At 40.2% G+C, this 21196-nt stretch overlaps 1 protein-coding gene across 5 annotated transcripts; it reads left to right on the top strand.

Annotated features, from left to right (window-relative positions):
• Positions 1-306: 306 nt before the first annotated feature.
• On the top strand, positions 307-19628 carry USP42 (ubiquitin specific peptidase 42). 5 transcript variants are annotated; one of them, XM_069810136.1, is made up of 17 exons: positions 307-502; positions 4243-4480; positions 5259-5459; positions 6698-6808; positions 6973-7075; positions 7229-7296; positions 7460-7530; positions 8068-8150; positions 10339-10450; positions 10855-10995; positions 11204-11304; positions 11771-11909; positions 12565-13299; positions 13686-13774; positions 14415-15899; positions 16388-16557; positions 19444-19628. In XM_069810136.1, exons 2-17 carry the CDS (start codon positions 4252-4254, stop codon positions 19482-19484), a joined length of 3879 nt encoding a protein of 1292 aa, XP_069666237.1. In that variant the 5' UTR covers positions 307-502; positions 4243-4251; the 3' UTR covers positions 19485-19628. The 5 variants fall into 5 exon arrangements, with proteins under 5 accessions (XP_069666237.1, XP_069666241.1, XP_069666240.1 ...); XM_069810140.1 differs by lacking the exon at positions 307-502 and adding an exon at positions 1208-1307; XM_069810139.1 differs by lacking the exon at positions 307-502 and adding an exon at positions 1373-1727.
• Positions 19629-21196: the final 1568 nt, after the last annotated feature.

Here is a 21196-nt window from a genome sequence, read left to right as displayed (position 1 = left end):
GCCTGGCGGTGGGGAGCCGAGGCGTCCCCTCACGCAGCGGGGCCGGCGGGGACCCCTTACCTCCGCGCGGGGCCGCGGCTCCCCGCATCGCCCGGGCCCGCGCCGCCCCCTTCGCCCCGCGGGAGCCCCTTCGTCGCGGCGTCCTCCTCGGCCCCCTCGCCCTGACCGGGATGGGGTGAGGGGGTGGTCGCCGAGCCCCCTCTAGCGGCTCTCGGCAGCGGCACAGGGGCGGTGCTGGTCCCCGTGTGACCCGGAGGAGCTCGCTTCTCTCTCTCTCTCTCTCTCCCTCCCCCCCCCCCCCCCCCCGCCGCCGCCGCCGCCGCCTCCTTTCCTCCCCCCGCCCGCTTGCCCGGCCGGCGCCGGGCCCCGGATGCTAGAGGCCGGCGGAGGGACGTCATTGTTCCCCGACGGGCTGTAACAGTAGGCGGAGCGGGCCGGGCTGAGGCGGGGGCTGCGGCGAGGGGGGGACCCGGCAGCGCCGAGTCAAGCGGGGCCGAGCCAGGTAATGGGGCCGGGGGGGAGGGGGGGGGGGAAGCGTCGGGCCTGGCGGCGGCCTGGCAAAGCCCGGCAGCGCCGCGTGCGTCTCCCTGCCTGGAAATCAATGGGCCGGGGGGGAGGGGCCGGCCCGGGAAAGGGAAGGGAAAAAGCGACCGGCGGGAGCAGCCGGCTCAGCCCAGCCCAGCCCAGCCCACCCCGCCGGGGCGCCGGCCGGGCGCTCGGCCGCTGCCCTCCTGGCTGGCGGGCAGCCGGAGGGGGTGGGACCCCCACCCCCCCCTCCCCGGGCGGGGCGGGGCGCCGTCCCCAGCACGCGGCGGAGGGACCCAGCCCCGCCGCCACCCCCTGGGCCGGCGGGACCGGCCCCCCTCCCGGCGTCGGCGGCGCCCGGCGCGATGCCTCCGCTCCGCGCCCTCCTCCTCCTCCTCCGTTAAGCGCCGGGGTCCCGCCGGCGCCCGCCCGCCTCTCCCTCCCTGCTCCCTCCTGCCGGCGCGGGGAGTCGGCGTTCGCTTCCCCGCGTCCCGGTGCCGGCGGGAGGGCGGACGGGGATCCCTTTCGCCCCGAGTCCCGTGAGCGGCGTTGTTTTCCCCGCCCGGCGAGGCGGCGGCTCCCCGCGGGGCCTGCCGCCCTCCCGCTCGGAGGGTCCGGGTTCGATTCGTCACCCCTTCCCGCGCCCCCCCCCCCCCCCCGCCTGCCTCCCCCCCCCCCCCCGGCGCGTTGCCATGGGCACGGAGTCGCCGTTGGGCGATGCCTGCCGCGGTCCTGCCTCCGGCCGGCCGGTGAGGTGCGGGCTCGGGCTCGGGCCCGGAAAGGTAAAGAGGGGGCGGGGAGGGCGGGCGCTGAGGCGGCGCGGCACGCCGCTGGGCCTGCCCCCAGCCGGGCAGGGAGCGGCGGGGCCGAGGTGCGCGGTGGGGCGAGAGTTGGAGGGAGAAGGGCGAGGCGAGGAGAAGCGGAGCCGGCCTCGGAGCCGCTTCCCGGCACCCCCCCTCCCTCCTCCTCCTCCTCCTCCTCCTCCCCGCCCCAGCCTCGCCTGCGCGGCGGGGTCGGTTTTGTTTTGTGCGCGTTTGGGCTCCCGGCCGCTCCCCGGCGCGGACATGTTGCGTGCAGGCGCGGCGTGCCCGGCCGCGAAAGCTGCCGCTCACCCTGAGGCGTCCGGACGTCCTCGGGAACCGAAGCCCCTTCCGAAAGGCAGAGCCGGGGGCGAGCGGGTCGGTGGCTCCGGCTCAGCGCTGGTAACAAAAGGGGCGCCGGAGCCGGACGGTGGGTTCCGTGCGGAGCGGGAGGGCTGTGAGATGGGCCGGGGTCCGGCGGAGCGAGCGGCCGCCCCGGGCTCAGACGGCCCCGGCACCGCCGGGCAACTCTCTGCCGGCCTCCCCGCTGCCGGGGCAAAGAGTATTTAAAGTTGTTCCGTGCCTCACGTACGTAATTGGCCTCCAATTAAGGGTAAAGCGATAATTAAGTTCGCGTTTCCCGGCTTGGTGGCTGGATTATTTTTTAATGAAAGTAAAACTAGCCGGGCGTGTGTGTGTGTGTTTGGGGTGTTTCTTCATTTCCTTTCCTCCCCCCCCCCTTTTTTTTATTTTCGCTTACGGTAGCGTTGTGGTGTGGAAGCGGAGTTTGTAATTTAGAGACGTGAGCGTGCCTGGTCTTCCTATCTACGCTATAGTAGTTTTCTATTGCTCCTTACTTCTACCTAGGTGTTTTTCTGCGTGCGTGTTATCCTTTTACGATCACCACCGAAAATGTTTGTTTTGTAATGAGATATGTGCATAATCGCTACTCCCTGGTTAAATGCAGTTTTGTGAATGGGATCTTGTATAAAACCTTCTTGAGCTGTGATTTATTGTATGCAAAGCAGAGACCAAATATAAATATTTCGAGCCAAGTCATAACTGATGTGTTTTGTGATGAGACTGCTGAAAAAAATCTAAATAACGCTGATGTAAAACTCCAAATACTGGAAAAAGTCTATTGTGACATCCACGCAGGGAAATAACACTCGAGACACGTGACAGCGTAAATTTATGTTCAGCAGCAGTATAGGAACAGAATCTGTATGTAAGTTGAACAATGGGAGAGGAAAGAATAGCAGTGATCATAGTTTTGTGCTTCTTTGTCAAAGAGATGTTATGTCCAAATTAAGAGTTATGTTGACGTATTTTGAGGAAGTGGATCTGATTTATTCTTACCAGCGTTGATATTTGCTGTTGTATAGTGCTTGATATCTGGTAATGTATCACTCAGTTGTCAAAAATAAACTAAAAAATACGTGAGGCTTACCTCCTTGGTCAACAACGCTCAAGCTTTTTTTGTGATAATATTCTTCTGTTTGCCTTTCACTGCAGACTTGATTCTGGTTTTTGTCCCACAAATACGTTTTAAATACATTGTTGAAAAACTTTCAGTTGGAAAAGGAGATGCCACTGGTATCTGCAATTTGAAGACTGGATCTTATCTGAAAATTATTGAGCCCAACAACTGACACGTTAGCCTTCCAAATGGACAAAGATGTCTTCATTTCTCAGTAAAATGAGAGGGATTTTTCTACTTTTGTGTATTATCTTCTCAGAAATGGAAAATGTGTACAGAGTGGATTTTAAATTGAAAATTTGAAGGGAAAAAGATCTAATTAAAGGCTTTGCACGTAATTTGTCTTTTGTGGGACTAGAAGTTCTCTAATTTACTGTGCTTTGTTTAATCTACCTTAAGTTTTATCAGTAGCAATCAAGTTGTGCCATAAATCTGAAACTGCTTTATGCTTTGTTCTCCCAGTTATTTCAGTATAACAAAGCAGCCTATGCTTTAAAACCTCAGTGAAGTTTATAGTTTCCCTAAACTTAAAAGTGCCCTATGTGCTATAGTAAGATAGTAGCAAAAATTTACGTATAGAAATTGACAATTGATCATGTAATTACTCAGCAGCTTACTACGCACACACAATTACACATAATTAAAGAGGTATCATCTTGCAACCTAATCAGCATTTTAAAAAGGACTTAATATTAGTTATTGCCTTTGTCCTTGGGGGCTAAGGGTTTGTTTTGCTTTCTTTTACATTCAGCATTTCCTTTTTATAGCTTAAATTCCCCTGTTGTTTTGCCACGCAAAAATCTACAACTTTACCTAAGTAGAACTGAAAAAGATGCTTTTTGGTTCAACTCTTTGATTGATACTAAATGTGATAGGTGCAAAATACTACAAGTACTGCTGCCAAAATTGTATCCAAACAAATATTTCTTGGAGGGGCAGATGAAACCCAGGCAGAAATAAACTTACAGGTGTTGCTCTCCTTTCCCAAGATTTCTCAGAGCTATGTCCCATCCTCTGTGTCTCAGAGTTCCCAGGAGTGTGTGGTTCCTAGGAGTGAAAAGATGGGCCGAACAGCTCCTCCTGGATCACAACAGGCCAGCACTTGAAGGTGCTACTGCTCACAACTCCTTTTTTTTTTTTTTTAAAAAAAAAAGGTCTTCGTAACTGTAATGGATTAAAATCCATGAAAGCGTAAGAAATCTCATCAGTCACCAGAAGTTAAAAGGAATATTGATACAGTTTTGATGGAAAATTCTGCTTTGTAAGTTTAGGTTTGGGTAGGGGTTTTGTTTGTTTGCTTGCTTGCTTGTTTTTATCATTCTTATCAGCTATTTAGCTCTTCAAGTTATTTGAGACTAAATGACAGCATTTCTCCTTTTCTTTCTGGAATGCTTCTTGACGTTCTTATGTCAACCAGAACTTTTGCTTCTGTTACAGATATGAACAATGACCATAGTTAACAAGCCAAAATCTTCAAAATCTAAAAAGTCATCTTCAAGGCGGTCTGACAAATCTAAGAAACCCCGTACTAAAAAAATGACGTCACGCACTGCAAATTTGGGCCGGGTACCACCTGCAGAAGATCCAAACAAAGTCTCTGTGGACAAAGGACCTGGAGGTGCTATTTATTGTAGATCATCTCAAAAATCAAAGCCTTTTGCCCAAAGAGATCTAGGTAAGTGTGTCTTTTGTCCTCCCCTCTTTTTCTTAAAAACCAAAGTAGAAAATGCGGTTCTTATTTGTTGCGCTGCTAAAAATGGGACTATGACGAGTAAAGACTTCAGTGGTATAGACTTCAACTTTGTGAACCCCCTAAGGCAACTGAAGGGACTGGCGTTGAAATAGTTTTATCTATTTACAAACTATTTGTAACTTAGTTTTGATCTATTTACAGTCCATTATGGGAAGCTTTTTGTAATACACAGGCTTACCCAGGTCTTCTCTGTTATGCAGAGAAAAGTACATTTTACCATTGCTATTCACGGTTTCCATTATTCACCAGCCTTTGAATGAAAACACTGCTTAGGAAGACATCTGATATCTGTAGGGTTACCTTTTGTGCCAGCTACTTGCTTATTTTTCTGTCTTAGTACTTATATTTATTACCATACAAGTGTGAGTTTGTGGTTTTAAGTTACAATTAGGAAAAAAACAACAACTGAATTAATAATCAGATTAAAGACTATAGATGGAAAGAAACCTGGCAAAAGTTACTAAAATCAGACCGGTAGTTTGTCTTGTATTAGAAGAACTAAAACAGATGAATAAACTATCGTCCAAAACAGTGCGTTGACCAGCAAATTTGAGTGGCAGTGTTAAAGCTGCGCATCGTAATGTTTTTGTGTTTTGGAGTATAGTTGGTTCTTCTGGGTGCTCCTGCAGAATGCTACTTTTTAAATATCCTTTTTAGAACAAAAACAATACATTTCTTTTAAAATATAATTTACTTGCAGTTGTTAATGACGGAATTGCCCCACCACAAAGGATTCTCTTTCCACCTGAGAAAATTTGTATGGACTGGCAACAAACACAAAGTGTTGGAGTTGGACTGCAGAATCTCGGCAACACATGCTTCCTTAATTCTACTCTACAATGTTTGACCTACACGCCTCCTCTCGCCAATTACATGCTTTCTCTTGAACACACCCAGTCATGTGAGTACTTTCTAACATTATTATAAATCTGTTGGACAGCACTAAAGGTGAAAGAACAATAGTGATTCTGTGAAGAAAACCCGTATTTGTTCTATTTTCTCTGTAGAAGCTGGCTTTGAACATGATCTTAAAGGTCTTTTCCAGCCTAAATGATTCTATGATTATATTAACAGGAGGCTCAGAATAGCATATAAAGTGCATTTGTTCATTTAATGCACCATGGTAAAACTTCAAAAAAAGATCATTTCTTGCTTCATGTGAATAATGAAGTGCATTGTAAAGTAACGCATTTGATGAACATTTGGCATTTGGGTTTCCTGCTGGTAGAAAGGTGATAAAATTCAGGACGTTGGCATTGTAGATTCTTAGTCTTCACAGCCTCTATACTGTAATGCACTAATACTGCAATAAATGATATGTTTACTGTTGACCCATTAATAAAAAAAAAACCCAACACCCTAGAAAGCACTATAAGCTAATCTCTTATGAACTCAAATAGAAATTTGTGTGGGACTGTGTTACAATTTAGACTGATTTTATTCTAAATAAAATTCTGTATCTTTCAAACCCTTGAATTTGTGTTGTTTAAATTTCATTTTTATACTTGAATTTATTTAAGCCTAGGAGCCTCTTTTCATATCCATATACATGTATTTTTACAAAGGCACCTGTGTGCTTTCTAGTCTGGTATCTTAGTATTTATTCCTAGAAATTTAACTGTGTTTTCTTACCATATATTAAAATTATTTCAGTTAACAATCCTGTTGAAAAAAAGGAGGGCAGAAATACTAATACGTACATGACTTTACTCTTTCCTTTCTCCCGGAGGATTCTTAGCTCTGTGTCATGAAGCTCACCTAACAGCAGTGTGCTGAAAATAACACACATTCTCTCTTAGTGCTGTATAATCAATGTCAATATTGTTTCCTCATATATTCTGCAGTCTGTGGAGTTCACATTCCTGTCAGCCTGCAAAAAAAAAAAAGACATTGCAATAGTTACTTAGATTTCTCATCAGAAAACGGACTTTAATTCAGACTTAATTGACATTTTTATTCTATATAGTTCTGCGTAATAAAATGTCACAAAACTGTTGGGATATTGACACCTTAGGAGAAGAAGATGTAGCATGGAGAGTGGACATTGTACCTATAATTTAAAGATTATTATTTTTTTATGGTTTTTTGTAGCAATGTATATTTGACTAGACTGGGATGCTTTCTTCTTTCACTCTTCAGGTCATGAAGAAGGATTCTGTATGATGTGCACTATGGAAACTCACATTAACCAGGTCCTGTGTTGCTCTAATAATGCCATCAAACCTACATCTGTTATCAATGGCCTTAAAAGTAAGTAATTTTAGATGTTTTGGGAGTTTTTTAGATTTTTTTTATTTCTCAAAGAATTATTTGATGCATATAAATTATTTTGATTCTTTAAAGAAGAGAGATTTTAGAAATATGAGTTTTCTTTCATTTTATGAGATAAATACAATAACCTTCTTATTTATTAGGAATAGGAAAACATTTCCATTTTGGCAGTCAAGAGGACGCACACGAATTCTTATGCTTCACTGTTGATGCTCTGCAGAAAGCTTGCTTGAATGGAAGCACCAAGTAAGCATAAACAAATTCACTTTAAATGTTCTCTAGCCCCTCTTATTCCTTTATTTACTATCATAAATTAAAATCTATGTCCTTGGTTTTCATAAAAAGAAAATCTCCGTGCCTTAAATCTTCTTCTGAGGTCTGATATTAATTTATTTCCAGATTGGACAGATCTTCTCAAGCCACCACACTTATTTATCAAATATTTGGAGGATATCTAAGATCCCGAGGTACTTTTTAAAAATCTTACTGTCCTTTGAAGTGGTCTGTGTCTTTTTGTCTGTCTGTAGTAAAGGAGTTTGTAGTTTCACTGAAGTAATACGTATTAATGATTTAAATTTGCACAGTTAGTCTCTTTCACATATTTTTAAGCATTTGTATTTTTGATTCCAGTAAAGTGCTTGAACTGCAAAGCAGTGTCGGATACGTACGAGCCATTCCTCGATATTACTTTGGATATAAAGGTAAGATGTTTTGTTAATATGGGTCAAGATGTGTAAAGACTTGTAGAGCTTTCTAAAATAAAGTCATTTTACTTAAAAACATATACTGTTAAGGCAAAAGAGCTTGGTGGTAGATGGGAGTGGATTGGACTTTGTTCTTCTGTGAAAGCCATGTAAATGGTCTCCATATTTGCATTGGATTTAAGCTGGAAAAATAATAATTATATCTACACCAACAATGATACTTTCATACTTCCGATTATTCTACTTTGATATACATTTATTGTTAGACTGATGGATTTGATTGTTCTCACTGTTGATGCCAAAGCATACCACAGATGCTCTCCGTGGCATTGCAAAATTTATTTATTTCGAAGTAGAATCATTTTCAAATGAGTAAATGCTCAGCGTACTCTGTTTCTGCCTCCTTCACAGTGTTTGCTGGTTCACAGTAGGTCACTTAAGTATGAACTAGCAAGGTTCTCTCATAAACTACTAGTAAGTGTTTGAAATTTTGCATTTCCAGTGACTTACTGCTCTACTTTCTTACTCATCCAGGCAGTTACATCTGTCACCAGAGCTCTAGAACAATTTGTGAAACCAGAACAACTGGACGGTGAAAATAGCTATAAGTGTAGCAAGTAAGATTATTACTAATTACGTCTTAATACAAGATACACATTTAACGTATTGCATGACTTGAAGCATAAGATATCTTTTGACTTTGTTTAGAAATAAGATGAGACACAGCTCTCTGTTGTTCTTTCATTTAGTTTTGTTTATACAACTAATACACTGAAATAATTCAAAGCTTGGAAGATAATATGTTTGTTTCTAAGTGGCTCATTTCTGTGTTTCTGTTTGAAAATTTGGAAATATAAGAATTGTGGCCATTAGCTCACATTAGACTCTTATTCCTAGTATTGTCTACACTGGGGTTTGTCAGTCTTCGTAAGTGTGAACTTGCACACTGAAATATTCATATGGCCAGAAGTTAAAAGGCATGTCCGATAAGTAGTGGTGAGCTGAAGCACAGAGCTACAGACAACGATTTGGGGTGGGAGGCAACATCAGCTTCCCAAAGGTCCTAGTGTTCACTGTGAAACAAAGTCAGATTGGGTCTTAGTGAATGTGAACAGACTCGGTGATATTTAACATTAGCAACCTCTGCTGGCTCGTCGAACAACGTCGTCTTGCACAGTTCTTGAATTGTAAAACCTGCAGACTACTGTTGTCTGAAACGAGCCACCCTAAACCTAACCTACGCTTAGTGAAAGCATGTGGAGTTAAGATGTCCTACATGCTGATCAATATGTAAAATGTTTCTATGTATGTAAGAGCATTGAACATTTGTATAAGATATTTTAGCAAAACAAGTTGTTATTCAAACATAAACACAGAAAAGCAAAGACCGCCAGGCTTGGTTCTGTAACATTCCTGTCTGATCCTTCTAAATGAAAAATGCAATACCTGCTTTTTGTTGTCAGAAGTCTATAAGTTAATTAGTACATTTGAACGCAGATGTTGAATAAAGAGCATCCAATAGACTATTACAACAATTTAATCCCAGGTTCGTTTTAATCTGTGGATCCTAGCAAACAACATGATATGTGTGAAGAATTCTCATAGTTTACAGATTCTGGCTGAGGAAGAATAAGATAATTGTAATAAGCACTTCACATCTGAATTGCATGATCCTTCATTAATGTGGGGTGTGATTGGTTTAGTCACAAATAAACCCAGAAGTTTCAGTCTTTTTGCGAGTTTAAAAAGAAAGGTTTAGCATATGTACAGTATCTTTTCCATTGCTGGTAAACTATTCTATTACTTTTAAGTTTTTCCTAATTGAAGTTTTCCTTTTCTTCTCTACCATGAATTTTTCTAACAAAGAATACTGCCTCAAAACTTTGTATCTAATTACAAGTTTCATAGAACTTTATAATTTTTTTTTTTTTTTTTCTTATTCTGGGTGGGTCTCTTTTTTTGTTCATAGGCATTCTCCATCAGTTTGGAATTATCTGCCTTGTATTTTGACATCAGAATTTGAAAAGAGGCTATTTAATTCTTTCTATTTGTTAACTATCAACAGTGTTATTCTTGATGATGTAAACTGACACGTATCAGTCCTTCTCTGTGCTAGTGGTTGAATTTCAGGGCTTGCTCTGTATGGCCTACCTTTGAGTGCGCAATGCAACAAACTTACAATTAACAATTTTTGGGGGGAAGACTGTAGATGGTTTCAGTGTCTTTCCAGGCAACCTCAGTATACACAGACTTATTACTGTCCAGTGTCTCCCTCCTGCAGAATGCCTGTTTCCTTCTAGTGAATTTTTTACGTTGAAATATGATCCATTTTGGAAATTACTCGCGGTTTCTAGTCCTGAGGACTGAGATTCTCTTGTTCCACTTAATATTGGCATTCCTGCAGAAAATTGAAAGAATGTATCCAGGACACATTTAAATTAGCCACTTTGGTGTTACAAGAAATGGTACCTTGCCTTTAGGAGAGATTCCTGGTCCTGTTTTGCGCGGAGTTGTTGGGAAGCCTTACCCTTTTGGCATAGCAAAGATACATGTTCAGACATTTGTTTGGCTATCAAAAGATAATGTTCTAAATCCTTTGTTCTGTAGAGCTGTCCTCTTATATCCTGCTATCTTCTCTCTATTAACAAACCTGAAATGCAGTGTATGGATTTATGAAAAGAAAAAACATATTATGCAAGTAAATATCATTCAAATAGCATAAGCATGTCAGAGGGATGAAAACTTGTTTGACTTTTGGGGGGGGAAGAATATGCTGTTAAGCATTTGTCTGTGCTTGGTTTTAAGGTGTAAAAAGATGGTTCCTGCATCAAAGAGGTATACAATACATCGTTCTTCCAATGTTCTCACAATATCACTGAAGAGATTTGCAAATTTTACAGGTGGAAAGATCAACAAGGTATATTTACAGCTGTAATGCTACTTTATCTTCTTAGAATGGGAGATTTCCCAAAGATGAATACTCATTTAAAAGTTGTTAACGTCTGCAGGCAATAACTGTAGACTAATCACTATAGTCCAAGAAAAGTCAATGTAACAACTATGGTTTCTTCTTTCTTTTTTTAATAATGATGAAGTTCCTGTGTAACTGTAAGAATATACCTTACTCTTAAAGAGCTAATTCAGTACAAAACAGTTCTCTGCAACTTAAAATATTAAATGTCGTTTATGAGAATAGGTATTTTTAAATGAATCAAAAAATATATTAATATAATCCTAGTCTGTGTTTTTAGAAGCATTTTTCTCAGGCGATTCCATGAAGTATTGCAGGATAATTTTTGAATCTTCTTGGTCTCTGTTTAGGATGTAAAATATCCTGAATATTTGGATCTTCGAGCGTATATGTCCCAATCAATTGGAGAACCACTCATCTATGCTTTATATGCAGTTCTTGTACATAGTGGTTTCAACTGTAACGCAGGACACTATCTCTGCTTCATAAAGGTAGATACCGGCTTGCTTTCTAACAGGGTAAAATCTGTGCTGACAAAGAAATTAAAATGTTACTGGTAACCACTGTTTTTAGGGGAAAAGGTTGCATTATATGTTTTGTTTGATTTGTTTTGGTATGTTTTGTTCTGTATTGTTCTATCTGTGATGTCATTTGGAAAACATGCAATTCATATAAAGATACCATTGTCTTTATTTACAGGCCGGTAATGGACTTTGGTATCGAATGAATGATGCCTCAGTAGAGCTTTCTGATATCAAAACAGTTCTCAATCAGCAGGCTTATGTACTTTTTTATATCAGGTAATAACAAATATTAAATGTGTTCAGAATATATTTACTTTCCTGTTACTGATATTTTTCTTCTTTTTAAGTGTTTTTGCTTCTGTCCTAGGAAAAGACTACCATTTGTGTAATTCAGTTCTGTCTGACCTAAAATTCCCCATGTCATTTATTGTCTTCCATTGCTTGCAGCAGCTTCAACTGCTGCACTTGTGTACATTACTATACATCTGCTTTCTGTAGCTGGCTAATTTAGAAAAGAGGAGAAATTAAGGCCATAGATGGTGTAAGGATAAGTTATTGCTCTGAAAAGGATAGTCATTGTAGGAAGACCATTATCTAATTTTCAGTTTGTAGTGTTGGTTAAGTCTTCTGTATATGTCTTCTGTGTCATATAAACTGCTTCTATAAAATTATAGGATGGGGTTTAATCCAAGAATAGGCTGAAAGAAAAACTCTAAACTAAGATCACTGCTTTTTTCCCAAGGCGCTATGATTTGACGCTTGGAGAACGTGCTTTTTACTTGCCAGCACCGTCTTATCCCCGTTCATTCCTTGGTCAGCGGGGGGCTAATAATAAGCAGGCTGGATTTATGGGACCACGACTTCCTCCTCATATGATTAAGGTAATTTGAGGGGGACAGATAATGGCACCAAATCAATAGTGGGTTTTGGGTTTGGGGGGGGGGGGGGTGTTGTTGTTTTTAGCACCTGAGTTTTATTTTCCCTCTGACACTGTGGCTTTCTTCACAGCCCTCATGCTACAGCCACAATTATTCAAACAGTGGCTAATCCTAAATTGTGCAGCCTTGCTGCTTCATTACTTTATACTTCCAACTCAGCTTTCTAAAGCACTGAGAGCTATGCTCTGGATTTAAGTAGTGTATTAATGCTTAAATAAATAAATAAATATTTTATTTTTTTTCCCCTATCAGTGTCACTTTAGCTGAGACAGTGAAAACAAATTGTGTTGTTCCTGAGTACCAGAACAATTATTCCGGTGTTTTCAGGGAATGTTTAAAGGGGAAAATAAATATATTTGGGGATAGCTTTAGTCAGTGTTAAGTTGTTTGGGTGGGTTTCAAAAATGATGCTCATTTGATACCAATATGCAGTAAACCAAAACCAGGAATTAAACGCACTTGTTGGACTTAACATTTGTATTTGAAGGGGGGTGTTTCTTCTTCTTAGGTGTTTAGTAGGAGAATTTCATGTTTTAAAACTTTAAATGCTGGTGTGTTTGCACATATCCATCTTCCAATCTTTTCTTTTTAAATACAGAATTCAAGTCGTTTAAATGGAAATGGACCCCTAAAAGAGGATCCAAATACTGTTGGTGTCACCCTAAAAAGGCCATCTTCAGCTCCACCAACAGCTTGTGTTCAAAACTGGGCAATTACCAGGCCTTCAAATACGGATTCATCAAAAAACCAGAAGATCACTATCAGTATTCATAACAAATTGCCTGCACGTCAGACTGTGTCACAACCTGACTGTCTTAGCAGTGCTGCGGAGGATGAGGATCTAAGCAAGCCTGTTCCTTCATCCACAATTACAAATTCTTCTGCAGCAGAGTCTACCTCAAATGCATCTACAATGTCAGTTGCTACTAACGTTTCCAAACAGGAGGTTCCTGATGAAATTTTTGTTGAGCCAGCAGTGAATGGAAATCCTAAACTCAGCTCTGATAACGTGGTCCCTTACGGTGCAGAATCTTCAGGAAAATCTGAGGAGTCGAAGGGCTTGTTTAAAAGGAATTGCAACATAATATCTTCTAACGGAATTTTGATTGGAAAGGTGGTCCGTACATTGCAGAATTCCCATTCTTCCTGTCAGAATGCTGAAGAAGAAAGATCCCAGCATGAGCTGCCAAAAAATGATTCACTAAATGGTGCTATTAGTTTAGATAATGAATCTAAAGAAAATGGACTGAAACTTGATGATTCCACTTGCCAAGTCCAACCTGTTAAACCTTCTGAGATTTTCTTTTCTAAAACAAATGGATTGCTTGAAACAGTGAGTTATATTTGTTCCATCTAGAACTTCTCACCTATGATGTATTAAGTACTCAGGAGCATTATAATGTTCCTAATTCATGTGAAATACCAAGAGAACACACAGCACAAATTTCATCATAACATCTTGTGCTGTTATCCCATTAGAAATTGCAGAGCTGAGCTGACATACGAGAACATGTCAACTTCACAAAAGTTCAGCTGAGATAATACTACATAAGTTTCATAAATATATTTGGGGGGGTGAGTGCGGTGGTGTGTAAAATGGGGATAGTGCATATAACTCAAAGTGATCTTGTTCAACATCTATGTAAAATTTTGCAAACAGTAGTTTTCTACTAAATATAGTATTTTTTCTGTCTGTTAACTTCTGCGTTTTAATTGTAGATGCCTATAGCTTTGTCGCCGGTTCCTCAAGACATAATCTTAGAATCTCTCACATACAGCCAGTTGAACAGCTTGGCAGAGGAAATAAGGTAAAATGAGTACACTCTGATTAAAACAAGAATTCATACAAATGTATCATTGTTTTACCTGTCTACTAATACTATTTAATAGAAAGATTTAAATCAGTACAGAGAATTCCATGCTGTACATCTAGTGTTACAAACATCAGCACTGAGCATATATTAATCTGATATTAAATACAGTTAGATGCCTCTTGGAAAACTTCTATTTCTTCATAGAACGGTTTTCCATTTTTTCCATTGTTTGGAGTACTTTTTCTGTTCCTCTTTCCCCTTTTTTCCATTCTAGGATGTGTGAATGTAAATTGCCACCATCTGCTCTCCCATTTGGGGGAGAGAGGGAGATCCATGTGTTTACTTTTTTCTTGTGGGGGGAGAGCAAATGTAGTGGTTTTGGCTATTGATATGATTCAGAGCAGCAAGTGGAGGATGACAGATGTGTTGGGTGCTGTGTTTTTTAATGCAGTACTTGCAGAATCAAGAGAAGAAAAACATCTTCTCTGGGAGCTGAGGAAAGTTTAAGAATAGATTTCTAAAGGGAACGTCTTTCCACTAGCCACCAATTTTTTTACTTAAGGGGATTTCACTCCTAACATTCATCTTTTATACGGACTTTTTCAAGTGAAAAATGTGTTTTTATTTTGTGCAGTATCCCTGGACTTCAGAATTCTTCTGAGAATGATGCTTTTATGGAAACTGTAGTGATGGAAGCTCTGTTTGCCTATGAAGAATCCAGGAAGGTTCCTTCCAACTTTAGCTGTGAGGTTGAGAATCTTTTTACTCAGTCAGATTCTGAAACCATTTCTACCAAAGAAGAAGTTGCTGAAAGTATTATAGCAAAAGCTGATAATGTACATCCCAATATTAATGGTCAGCACAAGGTCAGGAAAAAATCCTTCGACGCTGAAGATGAATTCCTTGGGCAGTGTGAGTCTGAAGACAGTAGAGACAAAGACAAACTAAGAAGATCAAAAGAACCTGAACTGATTTCAAAAGAAAATTCTTTGTACATCAAAGGGTCTCCTGAGAGCGAAGAGAAATTAGGGCAAACTTCCTCTATAAAGTCTGACATTGAATGTAGCTCTAAAAAACTTGCATCTCTAGATATTACAGATAAATGCCAAGATACAAAGGACATTTCTAATAACTATGTAGAGGTACCACCTGTTAATGACTCTTCTATTACAAAGCTGGATAAAGTTTTGGAAAGCCAATTTTCTAGAGAAAATGAGGGACTGGGTAACAAAAAATGTGAAGAAGATAAACATAGGAAAAAATATAAGAAAAAAATATATGACTCTAAAAAAACTGACAAAGAGCACTACCGAAAGAAAAGAGAAAACTCAGACACTGAAGAGAAGGAGAAGCAAACCAGAAGCAAAACAGATGACCATTCCCACAAGAGGAGGAGCTCTCGCAGTGTGGAAACAAATAAGCAAAATCATCATAAGCAGGACTATTGCAATGAAAGCAAGTACAGATCTTCCCATAATGAAAGAAACAGTCCAAATAATGGCAAAAGCTCAGGAAAATATTCTCGTTATAGATCCCGAAGCAGAGAAAGAATAGAACAAGACAGGAATAGGTATTATCATTCCAAAGGAGAGAGAACTTGGAGCAGAGAAAGATACTATCAAGATGAACCACGGAGATGGGAAAAATGCAGATACTACAATGATTATTATTCCTCTCATGGAACAAGAGATGGTAGAGAGAGAAAGTCCTCTCATTGTGATAAAGACTTTGACAAATCAAGTCAAACTTACAACAGGTCACATAAGGATTATCATTTCAAAAGCAGATGGCCTCACTCTAGAGAGGAAGATGTACATCACTTTAGCAGCCACAGAGCAAATTTACATCATTGTTCAGTACCTCAGCAGCAATCCGAAAAATATTCTCGGGAAAGGCATGCATTTCCACGTATGTCAATTCATGCAAATTCTGAGGACTCTTCCCGGGAAAATGAAAAAGAAAAACTAAGAAATGGCAAAAGAAAACATAGCCACACGGAAGGAAGCGGAAGCGAAATAGAAAAGAAATGTCGAAAAACAGATGACCAAAGAATGAAAAAATATAAGAAGGTCAAGAAGAAAAAGAAGTCCAAAGATAAACATCGAGAGAAGGATCACAAGTAAGCAAGGATTCCAGCATAATCAGCAATTTTTTTCCCTAATTCTTTTCTGGGTGTTTCTCATGTCTGCCTTTTTTTCATTGTTTCTAAGTTATTTATATAGCATAATCTGGCTGGGGATCATGTCATTAGGTTGGTCAAGTGAAGATAGGAAGGATATTGCTGAATTGTGTTAGAACACTAGATCTGGACCACATAGTTTGAATCACATCTGCACACCATTCTCGATGAGGTTACAACAATTTTTTTTTTAATTCCACATATTCCACACCTAGCCCCTGTTAATGATTTGTGTACAAACCAGGACCTCTTGTCCATCAATCTGAGGGCTTAAGTTTGCTGCATCTAAAATAAGTTAGATGTGCAGAAATTACCACAAAATAACTGACACACTGCAAGCCATCACCTGTGGTAAAATAAATAACGTTTTATATATGCATCAAGTGCCACATCTGTTTTTCTATTTTTAACTTGCATGTTTCCTTCAGACTTTATGATTTGGATTTCTCTGCACTCCGCTTTGATAATGACAATCGCAAACATAAGAAAAAGAAGAAAAAGAAGAAACACATTAAGAAACTAAAAAGCTTCTTGGAATATTTAGAGCCTCATTTGCAGAAGAAAACTCGGGAAAGGAAGGAAGAATCCTCTCCTCCAGGTGACTATTTATGTGAGCAGTACAGAAACCAAGGCAGTAAACAGCCCTACAAGGAAGGGAAGCCTGCTGCAGGTGACAGCAAGAAATACAGCTCCATCACATCCAATGAGTATGTTAAAGGTACAGGGCCACAGGATGTTTGCAGGACTCCTTTTTGGTCACACAGACACTATTATTTAAAATAGTCTTAAAATGCTTGTGTGATGAAATCTCTGCTTTATATCATGGCTTCCAAACAGTCTGCATTAATATAAAAAAAAGTTGATAGGCTTTTTTTTTTTTTTTTTCCATTTTAAAATGAATGCTAGGAAACAAAGTCTGAAATAAAACTGCAAAGGGGTTGAAGGGCAAGTAATTTTAATTTGACCTGATGGTTCAGTGGTGAACAAGTGGGAGAGATGCAACATGCCTTATTAAATTCAGTCCAACTAACTAGGAAAAAAAACCTTGGGCAGCTTTATCTTGAAAAATAATCTTAACAGGTAGACAGGAGGTTCAGTAGTCAAGATGGAAGATGATGATATTATATATATGATATTACTATAGCTAGTAATATTGTAGTGAAACACCATCTTCCTAAAAAAAAAAAAACAACAAAAAAACCCCAACAAAACCAAAAACAAACCTGCCAGAGTCATTGATTTAAATAAAATACTATGTTCAGCTATTTCAGAACATAGGAACAGTGCTGACTGCTTATTCAGAGTAACATAAGTTGGTGATAATACTGAAATATTGTTCTTTCAGATGTAGATCTGCCTTCTCCTAAGTACAGTTGTTAACCCTCCAGAGGATGCTTTGCAATTTAATACCCGGAGAGTATGTTAAACTCCTGCTACTCTTTTATTTACTTGTGGGTTTTTTTTTGTTAGTATAGGCTTAAAAATACAGAGAAGTGGGCTAATGAAACAGCTCTTTCCCAATTTTTAATATTAAAAAAAGTCAGTTTGGTGCTTGTTATAAAAAAACTAAATACAAACTTGACTGCCTGACCGAATTTACGCTGAACTCTGCTGTTGCTTGTCATAGTCCTTACTTGGGCTCTCAGTAGATAATATGGTTTAAATTAATTAGCTCTAGAATTATGCAATGAAGACTGCACTATGCAATAAATTCAACATCTAAAATCAAATTTGACATTTCCCATGGAATTCTTCTGAACAGAAGTGTTTATTATAAAAATAAAACCTTCTCAAATGGCCAGTCCCAGTTACTCCAGTATTTTAATAAACAAACAACCCGCCCCCAACCATCTATTTCACTCTTATAGATAACTGAAGTAATCCCTGAAGAAGACAGCTCACTATCTAAATGCAAGTTTTATTTCTAAATTGTCTACATTTTATACCTACCCACAATTTAAGAATTAGGTTAATAGTGGCAATCCTGTTCATTAATAGCCCAGTGTTGCAAACATCATTCTGGCATAGAAAACAAAAGAATCCATCGTCTTGCATTACAGCTGAATGCATTTCACTATTTGGAGAAGTTTAATCTTGGAAGATACTTTCAATTTTCAAAAACTTTACGTGGTTTCCACATTAAGGTAAATTGCCATAGTCAGTAGATTCTTGCACTGAAAAGTTTGCTTAAGGCAAAGAGGAATTGCACTTGTAGAACAACAACTGTATTTTAGGACATAGACAACCAAAAGTTTTATTCTGAAAATACAGTATGGAGGGAAAACTGATTGTTCACACATTCTTCTTGTAAAATTTGATATTTATCTCTTTAACAAGGAACATTTAAGGAGGACTGAATTGAGGCCTTTCAAATACTACTGTTGTAAAAATAGACTTTTTAATGATATTGATGTCAAAATAATTCTTATTGCACTAAAAGTGTCTCAGTTCTAGCTGATAAATCAGGAACCGAACAGAAGAAAATGCATCTCTAATACTCCTTTGGCTTTAGTGACTTCTCCAGCCAGCAGATGGCAAACTTGGTTTTTTCCCTAAACCAGTCAAAAGTATAGTTAAGAAGGTAAATGTCTTGCATCTCATTACACAAGTCAAGGGCATTAAGATTACTGGGCTATGTAGGTGAAAGAGATGTCCATTGATAAATACAATGGCAGTACCCCACTTTGGTATGCTGCTTGCAACACAAGTGGGACATGAGGGCTGTGAAAAGCAATTCACTTAAGTCTTGAGAATTTTAGTATTTCATCAAGTCCATGGATGTTAATTAGCTTTATCCCATGGAAGGTCAATTTAAAAAAAAAAAAATGGGTCTCAAGCAGGATTTTCTGAATGATGGAATCTAATCTCAAAAAAGGCCACTTTGGCTGTGTGTTTTTAGAGAGTAACAAAGCTCAAACAAGCTAGGGACAGGCTAGGAACAACTGACATGGAATTGTTAGGTTGTACCTTTTCACCAGGACTCATGTTACTTGGAATAAATTAATATGGATGAAAAGGGCTAGTGATAACTTGTGATTTAAGAAAAATCCAGATAGTATGGGAGAAGGAGCAGCTTTAAAGCAGTTAATTTCCTACACTCCTACAAGTTCTCTCCAGCAAGTTTCTGAAGGCTTCTGTTTTTGTGGGTAAGATTTAGTCAGCTTGACCGTAAGATTGTTAGTAAAGCAAGGATGCTATCTAGGCAAAACTTCAACTAAATTTCATTTACCTAAGGTCTACCATTTGCTATTAAAGTAGGTAGAGCTTTGTCCAAATACTCTGTACCATTCACCAATCTTAGCATAGAACTGAAATGCAGTCAGTTTAAATGTGAGGAAGCCGCCTTCTCGAGTCAGCTGTAGTCACAGAGCAGATGGAGCTGTGTGCAGGTTTGAGACTTCTCTCTCAGAAGTCAAACCACCGCAACATAGTTTTATGTTGAATGTCACGATGGGGAGTGACATTGCTTCCTTTTGTCTTTCAGATGCAGAACTTACTGACGGAAACCTTCAATACCCAAACTAAACCTACCCTCAGACCTGACGACTATTTTTTACCATGAGACCCGACGACTATTTTTTACCTTGAGACCCGACGACTATTTTTTACCATGAGACCCGACGACTATTTTTTACCATGAGACCCGACGACTTCTTTTTACCATGAGACCCGACAACTTCTTTGTACCATGAGAGCCAGCGACAACTTCTTTTTACCATGAGACCCGACAACTTCTTTGTACCATGAGACCCGACAACTTCTTTGTACCATGAGACCCGACAACTTCTTTTTACCATGAGACCCGACAACTTCTTTTTACCGTGAGACCCGACAACTTCTTTTTACCGTGAGATCCGACAACTTCTTTTTACCGTGAGATCCGACAACTTCTTTTTACCATGAGATCCGACAACTTCTTTTTACCATGAGATCCGATAACTTCTTTGTACCATGAGAGCCAACGACAACTTCGTAACATGAGATCCGACAACTTCTTTGTACCATGAGACCCGACAACTTCTTTGTACCATGAGACCCGACAACTTCTTTTTACCATGAGACCCGACAACTTCTTTTTACCATGAGACCCGACAACTTCTTTTTACCATGAGACCCGACAACTTCTTTTTACCATGAGACCCGACAACTTCTTTTTACCATGAGATCCGATAACTTCTTTGTACCATGAGAGCCAACGACAACTTCGTAACATGAGATCCGACAACTTCTTTTTACCATGAGATCCGACAACTTCTTTGTACCATGAGACCCGACAACTTCTTTGTACCATGAGAGCCAACGACAACTTCGTACCATGAGAGCCGACGACTTCTTTTTACCATGAGAGCCGACAACTTTTTTTTACCATGAGACCCGACAACTTCTTTTTACCATGAGAGCCAATGACAACTTCGTACCATGAGAGCCGACAACTTCTTTTTACCATGAGAGCCGACAACTTTTTTTTACCATGAGACCCGACAACTTCTTTTTACCATGAGAGCCAATGACAACTTCGTACCATGAGAGCCGACAACTTCTTTTTACCATGAGAGCCGACAACTTTTTTTTACCATGAGACCCGACAACTTCTTTTTACCATGAGATCTGACAACTTCTTTGTACCATGAGAGCCAACGACAACTTTTTACCATGAGACCCGACAACTTCTTTTTACCATGAGACCCGACAACTTCTTTGTACCATGAGAGCCAACAACAACTTCTTTGTACCATGAGACCCAACAACTTTTTTACCATGAGATCCGACAACTTCTTTGTACCATCAGACCCCACGCAACTTCTTTGTACCATCAGACCCGACGACAACTTCTTTGTACCATCAGACCCGACGACAACTTCTTTGTACCATCAGACCCGACGACAACTTCTTTGTACCATCAGACCCGACGACAACTTCTTTGTACCATCACACCCGATGACTTTTTACCCTCAGACCTGACATTACCAATATTGACCATCAAAACTTAAAATTTATTATCAAACCAATTACCATCAAGACAAAATCCAGTCATAAGTGGTGCTTAACATTTCTGTACAGAATTTTACCATGAAAGGACTTTTTTTTAGTTTTTAACTTGAGACTTTCTTTTTTAAAATATACTTCTAATCCAAAAGGGTGGAAACTTTTTACAACTGCTGAACATTGTAAATTACCACATAAATATCTCACTGATGTGAGATAATGCCCTGGAATAGACCATCTCAAATGCTGCT

This window comes from Haliaeetus albicilla, chromosome 22 (genome assembly GCF_947461875.1).
Source record: "Haliaeetus albicilla chromosome 22, bHalAlb1.1, whole genome shotgun sequence".
NCBI lineage: Eukaryota > Metazoa > Chordata > Aves > Accipitriformes > Accipitridae > Haliaeetus > Haliaeetus albicilla.
Note: the sequence above shows the minus strand (reverse complement) of the source record. Positions and strands in the feature narration are given on the sequence as shown.

What these genes read in the sequence shown, in the direction of transcription:
- USP42 (XM_069810136.1), top strand. Translation starts at nt 4,252, where the DNA reads ATGACCATAGTTAACAAGCCAAAATCTTCAAAATCTAAAAAGTCATCT. An exon ending in CAGGTGGAAAGATCAACAAG is followed by an intron (nt 10,451 to 10,854) that starts GTATATTTACAG and finishes GTCTCTGTTTAG; the next exon opens with GATGTAAAATATCCTGAATA. An exon ending in CAAATGGATTGCTTGAAACA is followed by an intron (nt 13,300 to 13,685) that starts GTGAGTTATATT and finishes TTTTAATTGTAG; the next exon opens with ATGCCTATAGCTTTGTCGCC.